Source organism: Mastigoproctus giganteus, chromosome 5 (genome assembly GCF_048544385.1).
Source record: "Mastigoproctus giganteus isolate SK-2022 chromosome 5, ASM4854438v1, whole genome shotgun sequence".
Taxonomy (NCBI): domain Eukaryota; kingdom Metazoa; phylum Arthropoda; class Arachnida; order Uropygi; family Thelyphonidae; genus Mastigoproctus; species Mastigoproctus giganteus.
In genome coordinates, this window is record NC_143579.1 from 82,510,921 (window position 1) to 82,527,842 (window position 16,922).

Genomic DNA, 16,922 nt, shown 5'->3' on the forward strand with positions numbered 1-16,922 from the left:
TTTATCCATTAATTTTATCAGAAGATCCAAGTTCTAAGGACTTTATTTTATTATTTTTCTCTTTGCTCTAGCTTCCCAGCTTGGATAGTTCGTACCACTAATTGTTAATATTTGGTGTCAATATCACACATAAGCTCAAGATAAAACAACAAACTAGATTTATTTTACACAAGATATTTACACACACTTTATAATTCATAATATCGAATTTTTACAACAATCAACTATTACTATACATGTTATGATGTCTACACTCATCTTTGTTCTTCTAACCATAATTGTAACTTCCTCATCTACTATACAGAATGCTAATAACTAACCAATACAATCATTTGAGATTAACACAATCATTTGAGCCTTTTCAGGCTTAACAACTTTCCTTGTTCTCAGACACTTCTAATCACAGATGAGTAACACACACTTTCTTTCTCTCTTTCTCCCAAGTTATTGACTCTACTTCCTATCACTTACAATATATTCTGTTCCCCTGGTCTCGGTTCTTTACAAAATGTCCTGTCCATTACTTTGTCTTTCGTTTATTTATTTCTAACACCGTTTCCGTTAATAATTATTCTACATAAACTTACTTGCTTTCCTTTTCTACCCCCTGGATGAGTTTTTCGATCCTTTAGGCCTTCCTGCGATGTCTTCCCTGATCAGCTGGGCTTAGGGCTCTTTTCTGTCTCCACGTTGACTTTCCCACACTCAGGACTTCCTCCAGGTCATTCTGCCTTTCGCTATTATCTGCACCCACTAAACTATCATGATCTAACTTTCCGTACGCGTTTCCCCGCACTCCAAAATATCTTTCCGCCACTCTTTCGCACCTCCGGGATTCTCCTCCGGATCTTTCCCTTCCAGGCTTCGGGACTCTGACTCTCGGGCTCTGCCCCCTCTTCTTTCTTTGCGTCCCAGTTTTGTGTCCCACTCTCCCTTATTTTCCATCCAATCATATTTTTCTCTCTCTCTTCATCTTGAATTTCATTCGCTTAATTTTCTTTTCTCCTCGCCTGGACCCGCGTCTGATAGGTACAACTCCTTTCTTTGTATTCACAACATCCGGGCTCTAACCAATCTCTAGAAATTATCCTGGGATGACCATTTCACTTACCTCTTCTGTCACGCTTCCTTACAAGACATCGCCTGTGAAATCATTGAGTGCTTCTCATGTCGGCCTGTTTGTACTTTGTTTACATCTCGAGTCTGTTTACTGATCTGGGTTTGTTTACTGATCTGGGTCTTCCTTTTGGATGGAGATGGAACCACTTTAGGGGTGTGGGCGTTCTTTTGTCCCCCTGCTATCTTCTGTTGGCCCAGCCCTTGTTTCTCTGTAGGCACGAACTGCATCAACTGGCCTACCCATTGTGTTTACCGTTCGGTAAGCGCCCCTCCTGCTGTTAAGCTAATCTCTCAGTTTACAGTAAGTAAACAGCACAAACAATTCTACTGAGAGCTAGACTGCGTTTAACTTACATTATTATTAAAATTTGATAATTTATAATTCAAAAAAATTAAGTGTAAGAATAGTTCTTACAACGTAATATGCTTACATGTTAAGTTTTTCATTTGGAAGGTTTAATAACATTAATTAATAATGTTATTAAAGCATGCAAATTCTATCGTAGTCATTTGAAGACATGTCCCCTGCAAAGAGAGTTGAATATGCCCTTGAAATTACTAAAAAAAAAGTATATTTCTGTGAGTGGATTGAATTAACCCAAAAAGATCAACAAAGGTCGCCGTAGCCTAGTGGTCAGGCACGCGGGTGCATAAGTACACGTGCCTTGAGTGACCGGGGTTCAAGCCCGTGACTGCTGAATACAGTGCTGTTTCTTGTATTCTGTCATCTTGTGAACTCCCCTGACCCTGTGGTCGTCCCGGAGTATAAACAGAAAATTTAAATTTAAATTTTTTTAATTTATGTACCCCTACTTTATTTGAATCCATGTTGGTTTTCAGTGAAGCATTTCTTGCCTTGAAGTGAAAGAACAATGTAAGAAAGGCATTCCAAATAAGATATGATTAGAACAGGGGTTCATTTATTGTTTTATGTAAAATCTTTAACAATGTTGTTTTTCCAGGGATCTGGAAAAGACTGAAATATAATTAAGTGTTACAATTTCAGCTATTTAATACACTCAAAGCAGAAGCTCTCTGTATTCATGAATAAATTAGTGAAACTGAAGACTTAGTGGGGCAGCATCGAAAGTCCTGACAGAAAGTTTCCAGCTGACTTTCTGTCAGGAATTCATAAGGCCGAGAATTCTTTGCTTGCAATGATCAAACGTCTGCTGGCTTTAAACAGAATTCATACATAGCAAATTGCCAGCTGAATTTTTCAGAAGCATTGTTAAATATTTAATTTTAACTTAAATGCAACCTGCTTTTGGGAACCAGTTTGTCACTCCAAGTACTATTCAGTAAATTAGTCTTTTTTTTTTTTTTTTTTTTTTTAACCAAATTGAAAATAAAAATTTCAACCTCTCAATATCACTGAAAATAAAATGGATATTTTGCAGTATCAGCTCTCTCAATTTCATGGAGAGAAATTGCCATATGTTAATTATGAAAGAAGGAAGAGTTAATGTACAATGGTCCTTGGTTCAGGACCTGACAAGTGCACAATGAAACTTGAAATATTATATATTTTCCCAATAATTTGGGAAAATATGTAATACTGTGAAAAAAGTAAAACTGTGTTCGAATCTCTCTCTGTCTCTCCTGTTGCTTTGAAAATGTCCTTGACAGCCAAGTATAAACAGCAATGCCATTATTATAAACAGAAATTTGGCTGAACAGGATTTCAAAGTCTGCACTCATAATTGGTTGATGGCTAAGTGATAATCCAGAAAGAAATCCACAGGCAGTAAAATTCTAGGTAAGCTAATATTTTGAAAGCATACTGTACTGGTAAATAAGCCTATGGGCATATTTTAATATAAAATGTATGTTGTTAGTGAAAGTTAATTTCTAGTATAGTGTGGACTTTGAAAAACCTCCTGCTTTTCCCAAAAAAAATCAACTGTTTTCCTTCTGTTTACATTTGCCCCAACTCCAGCTTTTTGAAAATCAAACAAGAATTTTTCCATATCATGTTTGGCATTTTATTAATTTCTTGTAGCAATGCTGAATCTTACATAACACTGCAGCTATGGTGCAGTGTTATGTAAGACTTCAATATCACCATTTGAGAATCAGAAAAATTCAGGTTTGAACGTCAAGCAGACAATTCTTGGAAGTTTAGTATTCCAGTCATGGCTGTTCAATTTGGATGTTGTGTAAATAGCAGTTTTCACAAAGTATTAAACCTGAAACTGATGCCATGCAGTTTTGAAATTAAATTGACTATGTATTGGAAGGAAACAGTTGTTTCTCTTTGGATTAAATGCTTTTACAAAATCCTTGTTTAAAGGAAAAGTGCAGATCATTTTGTCTTATTAACGTAAATATTTAACACCACATTGAGCAGCTTATTTTAATAACAGATACATGATCACGTGAAATATTTTGAATATCAGCTATTATTAGTTTATTGGTCTGCAAAGAACAAATTGATACAATCAATTCGTCCTTCATGTAGACCAATTAGACCTAAACAGTTTCAGCAACTCAAACTGTTTAGGTGTAGTTGGATTTCTATATTGAACTTCATCTTAGAGACTTTATTTTGATACAATTCTATAAAATTGTGTACAAGATAAAATTAACTGATCCCCCTCCCTCCCACACTAAGGAACACTAGCTGCTATTGCTCCTTAGATGAATTTGAATATAGAAATCTAAAATGTAGCCATTTTATTTAGCGATCGGATTGTTTGTCTTATGATGTCCTCAAGTTTAATTGAATATTGCAGAGGTTCCCAAACTTTCTCGGTTCACAGAGCTCTTAGTGCCCCTAGGCCAAAAGAAATACTGTACCTAACAGTTCCGTTTATTAAGAAGTTAGGTCCAAACATTTTAATAAGTAATACTGAACCTGTGAACTACCTCGAGCTAGTAGTTTGTGGGTTGTCCTACAGATGTAGAATATTGCTGTGTTTTCCTCAAAATTTAAAATATCCCACGGCACCCTTGTGAGTTCGCTGCGCCACCTGGGGTGCCACGACACACAGTTCGGGAACCACTGGAATAATGTATGCATTTCCATATTAAATAAAGCAGTTGTAAATAGTAATGGGTATGAGTTTATTTCTTTGGCACAATACAATACAAACATTTCAGCTCTTTATTTCCTCCTCCTCCTCCTCTTCCTCCACTCTTATCATTTGTTACTTCAACTCAATCATATCCTCATTAGTGCATAGCATTGTTTGATTCCAGCATCTCTGCCACAGTACTTCTACTTTTCTGAAGCCAATCTCATTTGCTAATACCACAATCTATAGCTGAATTTCAGGGATACTGGAAAGTTCCTGAACATCATGAATGCACTCTAATAATGTATTCCACGACATATTCATCATAGTCTGCGCCTCCGTAGCCAGGTGGGAAGGAGTAGCAGTGAATAGCACACGCTTCTTGATTAGACCGGGGTTCGAGCCCGTCACCACCAAATACGGAGGATGCGGAAAGGTCAGGGAATGACCACCGCATATTCCCGGAGCAATATGGCCTTAGTTGCTAATGCTCCAAAAACCAAATAACGAATCATCATAGTCTGATTAACTTCCTCAAATGATGCTGAAATGTTACCTGTGGCTTTCTTATTATTATATCTCCTCCATATCTCCCACAGTAAATGCTGCCCCTTGGTGGTCTATCTTTTTACCCAGTCTGCTAGACATAAGCTTTTATGGTTGCCACCATCCCTTGGTCCGTCATTTACAACAAACAGGTTGTATTTGTTGGCATGAAAAGCAGCTTGTATATTGTCATCCTTGTCTTCAGTGTTAATTAACAGGATGGCTGGGAATGTTGTCAAAAACAAGCAAGGCACTGTTGTTGAGACTGGTTTCTTAGAATGCTTCTTGATGAGCAGTGATAAGAAGCAAAAGCTTTTAAATTTATAATTTAAAATTTTTCTTTTCTCTTTGTTTAACTTCCTTTGCATAAGGTCTCTGTTATATTTTATTATTTATACTCAGATTCTAGCAACTTACTGTATGCCGCCTTTTAGGTATTTCTGGCCTTAGATGTGTAACTGTTATTTTCTGGTTTTTGGGACCATTTGGCCACCCCTATTCTAGAAATTATTCTGTGTAATTAACCCTTTCAGGATGAGTTTCCTGAAAACACATTAGACTTGCAGTAGTGAGTTCAGAAAAATTCACTCTGGAGTGAATTTGTTTTGTAATAAAATGGTAAAAATGGAAACTGTTTAAAAGGGGACACCTCATATTCTCCACTCAGGCTTAGGTCACAGCCAGAAATACTAGAAATTACGGCGCCTCCGTAGCCAGATGGGAAGGAGCAGCAGTGCGTAGCACACGCTTCTTGATTAGACTGGGGTTCGAGCCCGTCACCACCAAATACGGAGGATGCGGAAAGGTCAGGGAATGACCACCGCATATCCTGGAGCAATATGGCCTTAGTTGCTAATGCTCCTAAAAACCAAAACAACAAACAACAAACAAACTAGAATTTACATGTTAAACAATCCATCCAAAATGGATACCCTCTAATACAGATTCAGATACTTTCATGAGTAATTGCAATACATACATGCTTTCATAGATCAACAGGATTTGCAATGAAGACAAGTTAAGGTCATCACAGCAATACTAATTCGACTTTTGATGGCCATGGATTTCTCATGGAGCAGATGGTGCAGTATATTGACAATAAGCTCATCATTTTTACAAACTTATTTGGACTGTCCACTCTAAGTCTGCTGGCATGTGTCACTCAACAAGGTTTAAAAAAAAAAAAAAAAAAATTGGCAAACCAAGAGACACTGTTGTCAGAATTAAAAACAAAAAAAAAAAAAAGTCAGCAATGTTGCAAGTTTGTATACATGATTCAGTTGGTGGTACTGTACATTAAAGAAGTGTGGTAAAATAGTTCTTATATATTTCTTTCAACAACAACAACAACAACAACAAAAAAACTGCTCTCCACAAGTGGACTACGTAGGTTTTACCAGTATCATATGCAGACAGAAAACTCCATGGGGAGTTTTTCCGTTCACAAATATATTGTACTTTGATAAAAACACTTAGTAATACCTGACATTGTTGCTTTCATAACTACCATAGGAACAGCAGTATTGAGGTTTTCACAGACATTCTCTCAGATATGCCAGACAAGCTGTACTTGCTACCAGGGAGTCTAAAACACTGATGGAACTGATATTCAGGTGACATTCAAGTCCAGTGGATCCAATTTCGGCGAAGTCCTGACTGTCTGTGACAGCCAAATCCTCTGCTTGCACATTCACGATCATGGGACTGTAAGTAATCCTGGGTATAACCTCCATGCACAAGCACACTGTGAGTGACCACCCAGGTGTGAATCAATGTAAGCAGGGGTCAAGGTGTGGCGCCCACATCACATGGAGGAATGCTGCCCTTCTGTGTTACCAAGCAATACTAGGTGGCAGATGACTCTCATCAACCGGTGAAATACCACCACTTTGCTTACTGGAGGCTAGAAGTGGTGGAACCCATGTTTAGTCTCCAGAGCTAAGTTCCGGTCAACTCTTCCCCATCTCTTCCATCATGCAGTATGACTGATGACTTCTGAAGTTATGATGAACATCATGGTGAGATCAAATCTTCCTTTACATTTCGAGGGTACAGCTCCAAAACGGCGTTTACAGGCTGGCCGCTAGTTAGTACACCGGGCCTAACCTATTGGTAACTCTTTAGGACGCTTCTGGATTAGCTAGTGTATAATCTTGCTACCTCTATTCTGCAAGATAGTGACTGGAGGGAGTCCAAGTAATGTGTATGCAAGGGGCACTGTCGGGGCCATATTATGTCAAGGATCTGGGTATATTCTTACCATGTGAACTATTGTGTGTTCTTATCATGTGTATTCTTACTATTGAATACACCATGAATTGATTGTCAAACTAATAGAATAAGCTTATCTGCAAAAAGATCTAAACCTTCCAGACACTTCCTAGTTCATTTCACAAATATACATGGTCTCAATTCTAATCTCAACGATTAGAATAGATTAGAATCTCGAGGGTACAGCTCCAAAACGGTGTTTACAGGCTGGCCGCTAGTTAGTACACTGGGCCTAACCTATTGGTAACTCTTTAGGACGCTTCTGGATTAGCTAGTGTATAATCTTGCTACCTCTATTCTGCAAGATAGTGACTGGAGGGAGTCCAAGTAATGTGTATGCAAGGGGCACTGTCGGGGTCATATTATGTCAAGGATCTGGGTATATTCTTACCATGTGAACTATTGTGTGTTCTTATGTGTATTCTTACTATTGAATACACCATGAATTGATTGTCAAACTAATAGAATAAGCTTATCTGCAAAAAGATCTAAACCTTCCAGACACTTCCTAGTTCATTTCACAAATATACGTGGTTTCAATTCTAATCACAACGATGTCTATTTCTACTTGCAGTCTGCCAAACCCCATGTACTTTTTCTGACAGAATCTCAGTTATCGGTTGATTCAACTACTGCTCATCTCAGTTGCCCAAATTATTCCCTGTTTGATTGCTATCACCTCAAAGGTGTTACTTGTGTATATGTCTGTTCCGATATTCCCTATCAGAGACTTAGTAATTTGGAATCTCCTCTTTTTGATCTTCTCAGGCTTAAAATCTCTCTACCTCATTGTGTCAAATTCATCTGTCATTTCTACCATTCTCCCAACTCCACTAATCACTTGGAGCTCTTTGACTTCCTCTTCTTGCAACTTGACTTTCTCCATTCGAACCTTCGTAACAGTGAGCTAATTTTCTTTGGTGATTTTAATGTTGACAACTCCATCTTGCTTCTATTTTCTAGTCACACTGACCCAGCTGGTCGAGATGCTGACGCTTTTACTATTACTAATGACCTTGCAGAGATTGTTCATTTACCTACAAGAATACCTGACAAGCCTAACCACACAGCCAACATGCTTGATCTTTTTCTCACAAAAAAAACCCTTCTAAGGACACGGTCGAAGTGAATGGTCCTTTAGGCACCTCAGATCACAACTTCGTAATTGTCTCTTTTCCAAATGAGCCTTTATCTTGTGGATATTCCCAACCTTGTGTAGTTTGGCATTACAAGAATGCAAAATGGGATGACTTGTGAGATTTCTTTTCTTCTTTTCTTTGGTCAGATTACTGTTTCAAAACTTCTGACGTCAACGTTTGCTCAGATCGTGTCAGTGAAATTATTCTTTTAGGAATGGAATCCTTTATTCCACACTCACTCCACTTTAAAATCTCGTCCTTGATCTAAACCTTGGTTTTCCAATAAATGTGCCAATGCTGTTCAAGAGAAGAATGTTGCATATTTTATTTATTTATTTCGTATGATGTGATCAATACACGAAGGAACCAGTTCTTGCTTCCTTCGTGTATCGTGGCCGGGATATCCAACCAACCGGTTGGTTCGGCACCATCGTGATATCCAGCCAGAGGCAGGAATCGAACCCGCGATCTTTGGGTTGCTAGGCAGGCACTTTACCTACTCGGCTAGCCCGGTCAGCAATATTGCATATCGTAAATGGCTTGTTTCCAATTCTTCAGTTTCGTTTTCTGCCTACACCTAAGCCCGCAACAATTGTAAAGCAGTTATTAATCAGTCCAAACTAGATTTTGAACAGGTTAAGATTAAAAAACTTGCTTCTTGCCCTAATGGTAATCGAGCATTCGGGTCTCTTTTGCCCATCTCTGGTCTCTTGTGCCGCAACTTTTGCCCATCTCTGCTCCCACCTCTGTCAAAACCAGATGGTTCTGTTGTCACTTCAGCCACGGATTAAAGCTGACCTGCTAGCATCCCATTTTTCTTCCAACTCATGTATTAAAGATTGGTAAAACACCTCCCACCATTCCCAACACACTCCATTCAATGCCTCCTGTGGTCTTCTGTCAAAAGGATGTCAGAAGGATTTTGACTATCTTGATGCTAATAAAGCTCCATGTCCTGATTTCTCCACTTGTTCTCAAAAACTGTGCTCCTGAACTTACTCCTGTTCTTTGCCGCTTTTTTCACTTTCTTATTCCAAAGGTGTTTTTCCTTCTACTTAGAAATTTGCTCATATCCAGCCAGTTCCTAAAAAGGATGATAAATCCCTCCCATCGAATTATCGCCCATTACAATTACTTCTACTCTTTCTGAAGTAATAGAGAAATCAATTAACTGCCAACTCCTAAACTAACTATAAACCTTCCGTCTGATCAACGATCGCCAGTATGGATTCCGTCAGTGTTGATCCACTGATGATATTCTTGCTTATGTTACCCATTTATGGACAAATTCAATGGAAAAGTTCGGTTAAGCACACGCAGTTGCTCTTGACATCTGAAAGGCTTTCATTTGGCATAAAGGTCTTCTAAACTTGCTTTCATCTTTTGGTTTGCCAACTGTTTTTTGTAATTGGCAGTGGGGCAAAGACAACTTAGTTGATTTCAATCCTTCTAAAACTCAGTCTTGTTTTATATCTTGCAGAAAGGATTCTTCTGCTCCTATGCTTATCTTTGGTGACACTCTGATTTCTAGGCAAAATGATATATCTCTTTTGGGAATTACCCTGACTTCTAATCTCTTTTGGCACAAAAGAGATTAGAAGTCAGGGTAATTCCCAATGCAGTGGAAGCAATATTTGTAATGCACTTGCATTACAAATATTGCTTCCGCTGCATCTAAAAAACTTGGTTTTTCTCTTTTGCTCTCGGCATTACTTTTCTTCCAAACAACTGTTCACTCTGTACAAATTGCAAATCCACCCTACCATGGAATATTGTTCCCACATCTTGGGCGGTGCCCCCAAAACCTCCATCAGGCTTCTAAATTCCATTCAGAACAGGGCAGTTAAGTTAATTAATGACTCATGTCTAACAGTCTCTCTCTCTCCACTCGCTGTCTCATAGATGTACTGTTTCTGCTGCATCCCTTTTCTACAGATACTTCCATGGGGACTGTTCTTCTGAAATGGCTTCTATAATTCTCGCTTTTTCTTTCAAAACAGTCCGAACATGTGCCGCCACCAGCCAACATCCATTTACTGTCCAACTTCAAACTCACAGAACCAACTTTTCATCTTCCTCGTTTATTCATTCAGCTGCCGTTTTCTGGAACAACCTTCCTTCATACCTATTTCCTGAAAATTACAGTCTACAGAAGTTCAAGTCTAATGTCAACAAATGTCTTCTCTAGTCTTCTCAACCTCCAACCCAAGCATGGTACTAAGTACTATAGGTTCTAATTCCTCTTGTGTTTGGGGTTTTCATAAAAAAAAAAAAAAAGTATCCAGGTTTGACTGACTGATGATCTGTGTCCACAAGTACCATTTTTGCTCAACATTGAAAAATTATGGCCATTTTTAATTAGCTACATATGAAGGTTTTATTGAAGTTTGTTCACGTATGGGAAAACTCCAACCCAAGCTCAACCTCCAACCCAAGCACGGTACTAAGTACTATAGGTTCTAATACCTCTCGTGTTTGGGGTTCACATAAAAAAAAAAAAAAAAAAAAAAAAAAAACTGGTCAGAATTTACCTATGCATGATATTGATTGTCTTAATTTTTTAAGAAATAAAATTTCTTGCTGTTTGTGGCAGGGTCATATGCAGAAGTTTAAAAAGGGTGGCCTTTCACTAAAGAGGACGGGAGGATTCTAATGGTGTTAATTTACATTAAAATTATTTTGTGTGAGCAGAAACAACAAACATGCACTAAAAACTGGTAACTAATCTAATATCCATAATGAAAATGAAATTTCCAAAGTGAAATTCTCTAAACAATTTATATCTATTTTTACTAAAAGTTACTTATGTGTTTCCTTAAAAGTTGCATTCTTTATTAATTATATAAATTATAGTAAAATAGTAATTAATTATATTAGATATTTATTAAAGTTAATTGTGTTACTTACTAAAAGTTAATTAAATAAAACAGAAATATATACAATGATTATCAGTAAAACCTTAGTAAGTACCAATTATAGTGAATTTCTTTTTGTTGAATTATTGGATATGGCTATATTGATGTCTGGAATATTGACACTTCTTTATAGTGTTCACTTTGGAGAGGTGTCACTGTATTAATTTATCTTTTCTAAAAGGCAAAATATTTGCAAAATTTATAATTGAAAAGAGAAGTGGTAACAGTTTATTATATGATTTTTCAGCATTCCATTCCTGCCATTGAGCTTAAATCACCTTTCTTTCCTACTCATATGGGCCTTTTGAAACTTCGGAGCTTTCATTGTCCTTCAATGAAACGCTATTCTCATGGTCTTTTATCTCATCCAGGACCTCACAATGTTATTCCTTTACTTAGGAATATAAAGCGGAAAGAAAAGGTAAACTTATTGCATATATCCATAATTTTAATATGCATGTGCATTCTTTGTTAAACATTTTATAACTTATATAAGATCTTTCAATAATTTTGTTGAACCACCCATTTTTAGTGGTGTATACCCTCCATTAAAAGTTTAATGATGAGTGGCTAAAATTATGTAACAGTTTCATTAGCTAAGCTGAAAGAATGAGTTTGGTTATGTCTGGTAAATAATGTTTCATTGCTAGAATTGAAACTGTTTTCATTTAATCATGTACCGATTTTGGTGCATTTTAAAGGGGATTACCAATATTTTGAATTAAACAATTTTAAGACATCCACAATATTACTGATTAAGGTTCACAGTATTACTTATTAAGAAATTTAGAATAAAAAAAAAATATTGAATAATTTTTTTTTCTCTTTCATTTCAGCACTTACTAATTTCCATCCAGTTCTGATATAGTGTATATTAAGTTTGAATTCTGCATTAATTTAACATGGAATGGCTTTTCACAGATATGTGTCACTGTTGAAATGAGATCATATTTAGAAATTCAAGTTATCAGTATATAAATAAATTATTGTTTAATTAATTAATTGTGTTTAGCTCCGAGAACATGAAAGACAAGCAACTGGTGGTGGAGAAATGTTTTTCATGCGTACACCTGAAGATCTAACAGGAAGAGATGGAGATATTATTTTAGCAGAATTTTCTGAGGAACATCCTCCACTTCTTAATCAAGTTGGCATGGCTACCAAGATTAAAAACTATTACAAAAGGGTAAGTATATTATTGTATCATTATGTTTTCCCTCATTTATTTTAGGATTTTTTTTTAGCAATTCACTAGGAATTCGATTTCTTAATTACTACCAGTTTTTTTTAGATATGAATTATTATATTTTACTTTCGAATACTGAAATAAATCATAACCTACTGTTGTAGAAATAAGATGCAAGTGTGAACTCAAAAATATAGGATGGGCATGTATCCTAGGATATCTGCTCATTAGCCCTGAGTGCTAAGCGATAGTTCCCAAGAGATCTTTCTAGTGGGTTTTTCCTAGGGCAGATACTAGTGCTTTCATAATCCCTCCACTTCTCGTAATGTTACTGCTTCCCTTGCTGAGCAATGTCACTGCTTAAACGCTAGCATCGTTACTGCTAACCCTGCTTACACCATTACTGCTAACCCCGCTTGCAATGTTACTGCTAACCTCTCCTGCAACATTACTGCTATCGCTAGAAACGTACTGCTGTCCTCTTCTGCTGATCACTTGGTCACTGGTTGGCACTGCTCCTGCCTCCACATGGCGGGGCTGGTAACCTGGGAGAAGGAATTCCCTCTTCCGGGGCTAAAAGCAATGATAGATTGCAATTAATATCCATCACTGGAGCCCACAGGTGGCAAAATTAGTAACTCTATCTCAGAACATGAGTCAAATCATCCGAAGAGACTATGGACGGATAAACAGAATTCAGATATGCTAGCATTTCTTATAATGCACACACTGCCCACAACCTGTCGGCAAGCTATCGCCATTTCTAATACAAAAATGTTTAGAATCGGTTGTTGGATCCCCTACAATGGCGAAGCGTCTCTAGTCTGGAGACCTAATTGAAACAATAAAAACATCATATTCAGAAAAATGGTTAAAATCAATGATCTTTAACAATATTCCAGTGTCAGTTATGCCCATAACACTCTGAGCACCTCTAGAGGCGTTATCAGCGAATGGGACATACTGTTTCTGAAGAACTAGTACAAGATCTTAGCGAGCAAAAGGTAACTCATGTACGGAGAATAATGACTAAGAAAGATGGCAATCTACTACCAACCAGGTCCATCATTTTACGTTCAGTACTCCGACACTGCCATCTTCTGTTAAAGCAGGTTACTTAAACTGCAAGATTCGGCCTTACATCCCGAATCCCATTCGCTGCTTTAAGTGTCAGAAGTACGGTCATTCTCAGACGGCATGCTGAGGCGATGCTGTGTGTCCTATTTGTGGCTCCAACGAGCATTCCCAAGGAGACTATACAGCTTCCACCCCTACTTGCCCAACTGTAAAGGAAGCCATCTTGCATTTTCTAAAGTGTGTGACCTTTGAAAAACAGGAAAAAAAATCCAGAAGTATAAAGTGGAGCTTAAAGTCGCATACCCTGAATCAAGAAAGCAAATACTGCTAACCATGCCTAGCCAATCATATGCATCGGTCACCAGAAACAGCCGCTCAGCTGCAACTCAAACAGATGTCTCCATAGAACCGAACTTTTTCTTTGCCACGGGCCAAAACTGTGGTAACATACAATAAGAAACCTACAGAATGAAACCAGCAACACACCGATCAGTATCCCAACTGATGCTATCTCAACCTTGCCCGAAAAATCAGCTACTATTGAAAACCAGAAGCAAGTGAAACCATGCATTAGCAACATGGAAATGGAGGTTCAGTCAGAGGATGAAGACAGTACCAGGGTTACTTGCTAATGATACCATGGATACAGGACGCCCAATCTTTCCCAGAAATGAAAAATCAAAAGTAAGCAGACAGAAACCTTCTCAGAAAAAACATCAGATCAATCTTCCTCAAACAAGCCCGATCAATGAACAAATTCCTACAATGGAATTGCAGATGATTACGTAGTAATGAAGATGACCTGAATGGTTTACTCATAAAAACTAACGCAGTAGGTGTATGCTTACAGGAAATATTTTTATCACTAAAAGTTTCTCCCAAATTCAAAAACTATATGTTTAGACGAGACAGGGATTCTGGCACTCCTGCTCGTGGAGGGGTAACTATTCATGTCAAAAATGCCATACCATCATGACATCTCAAACTACAAACCTCCTTGGAAGTTGTAGCAGACTGAAACAGATGAAACTATATTACATCTTCATGCAGAAGAAGACATGGATACAGAGTGGCCGGTTTTCCCAAAAAAAGATAGACATAAAACTGAACAATACAAACAAACTGCTCAAAAAAAACAAAAAAAAACACAGACAGATACAAAACACAACTCCAAAACTGTGTAATGCAGCACATACTTCAATGGAACTGTAGAGGCATACGTGCTAATACTGATGACTTGTATGACCTGATCAATAGGTATAATCCAATGATCTTTTGTTTACAAGACACTGATTTAACACGACAGGTAACTCTCTCAGTCAAAAACTTCACAAAGTATAGAAAAGACAGGAATACTGCAAAATCCGCACATGAAGGGGTGGCAATCTTAGCTAACTCTAAAATTCCCTCTCGAATTATCTCCCTACACACTGATTTGGAAGCTGTTGCTGTTGCTGTGGCTCTTGGAATAACGTTAAGTCTTTTTTCATTATACCTTCCGCCAAACAGTCCTGTCACACTAAAAGTAATAGAAAACCTTATAGTACAAGTGCCAACACCCTTCTGTTCTGTCTTTTTGGAACTTTAATGGGCATCACCCATTGTGGGGATCAAAGAGGATATCTGATTGAGACTTACTGAACCAACAGCAATTAACCTTATTAAACACTAACAATCACACTTATATTCATCTTCCCACAGGATCCACCTCAGCAATTGACCTGTCCATCTGCTCTCCCATATTGTTCCCCAGTATGGAGTGGTCAGTTTTAGAATATCCACACAACAGCGATTGTCTTACAATTATATGCAAAATTCAGACAAAACAATCCCACTGTTCAGACTACAGAGTAAAATGGAAGTTCTCAAAAGCAAATTGGGAAAAATACTCAATCTATGTTTCCTTTGATGATCAATTTATTAAAACACGACGTATAGACAAAGTCACTGAGCACATTACCACAAAAATTCTGGCAGCCGCTTATGAAACAAATTCCTCAGTCCTCTGCAGACCAACACAAATATGCAAAACACTGATGAAATGAGGCTTGTAACAGTGCCAAAAGAGAAAAAAATAGAGCCTGGAATCAGTTTGGTAGTTTCCCCACAACAGCCAACCTCATATTATATAAAAAAACAAATGGGAGGGGCAAGACAAATAAGAAATAAAGCAAAAAAAAAAAAAAAAACTCTTGGATAAAATTTGCGAGTAACATCACAAAGGACACCAGCAGTCGTATAATATGGAAGAAAATCCAACAATTAAATAATAAGTACATTCCATTTGCTGCACCAATCCTGATTAGAAATGGATGAGAACTGTCCTCACCTAAAGAAACAGGCAGTTTCCTTTTTAGTGAAGTATCAGCAGCATCTACATACAACAATTCATTTCTGAAAATTAAAACCTCTGCAGAAAAATATAAAATAAATTTTAATACCACTCAATCTCTCTCCTATGACCAGCTCTTCAACTTGAGTGAACTCCAAGAAGCCCTAGACAGATTAGCGGCGCTTACTGCACATCATATAGTGAACGGTACTTTACTATGTTGAGTTCGTCATAACGTGATTTGATTTTACAGTGAACCAATTGTAAAGGGGGGGGGGTACACTGTATTTTTAACTATTTATGTGAAACTTCGGATAATTGGAGCAGCCGCTTAATTGGGCCAAAATGCACTAGTCCTGATGTGTCCCAAATAATCGGAATGGACTGTATTTGCTGTTTCATTTAAAATTTACTAGTAATGAGTTTTTTTTACTGTGTTTGCATATGCATAAAGCACCTGTTGTCTTCACCATATCTACTGTCTTCCTGCATCTAAGAACTCAACTTCCACTAGACACATTTTAATGAGATTTTATACATAGTTCTTTTGAAATGTTTGAGCCAGATTCAGATGTAATTGAAAACTGGAAATTATTATTATTTTATTTTTTTAATATACAGGCTATCCATATCCCCTAATTATAGCTGAAACAGTGGATGTTATGTATTTTGCTGTGCATTGATTTGAGGAATGAATGAACAATATTTCAGATGTCCAGAAAAAGAACTGTTCTTGCATATGAAACTCATTGCTTTTTGAAGAGATTTTTTTTTTTATCAGTTTGCTAAATATAAATAAATTAATTAATAAATTTTCTGTTTATACTCCAGGATCACCATATAAGTTCAGAGGAGTTCACGAGAGAGAGAGAGAGAGAGAGAGAGAGAGAGAGAGAGAGAGAGAGAGAGAGAGAGAGAGAGAGAGAGAACGTTATACTGTATTTAGTAGTCATATGGCCTTGAACCATGGCCACTCAAAGCACATGCAATTTTGTATCTATGTGCTTGACCACTCAGTTATGAAGGCTATACTGTTAATGATGATTTATTACTATTTGCTTATTACATTAATCACTGCAGAAACATTTAATGATGTTATATTCCAATTGTTATTAAAATCCAGGAGAAAATAAGTAAAACCTATTAAAAAAATATTGACTGTATGCTAATCTGAGGTATGTGTTGCATTTCAAACTTCATAAAAAAAAATCCAAGAAGAAATGAGTATTTCAAAACATTGAGTGAATATTACCCTGTGAGTTATGTGTAGCGAAGTTAAAAATTCTTTTATATATTATTAGTTAATTAGTAATTAATTGG

The 16,922-nt window shown here is 37.2% G+C and overlaps 1 protein-coding gene across 1 annotated transcript in view; it reads left to right on the plus strand.

Moving 5' to 3' along the window:
- LOC150085526 (transcription initiation factor TFIID subunit 1-like) overlaps nt 1-16,922 on the plus strand; it is a 700,666-nt gene that overhangs the window by 242,486 nt on the left and 441,258 nt on the right. Inside the window, 2 exon segments of the mRNA XM_090374589.1 lie at nt 11,255-11,428; nt 12,020-12,193. Coding sequence (XP_090230715.1) covers nt 11,255-11,428; nt 12,020-12,193 — 348 coding nt within the window.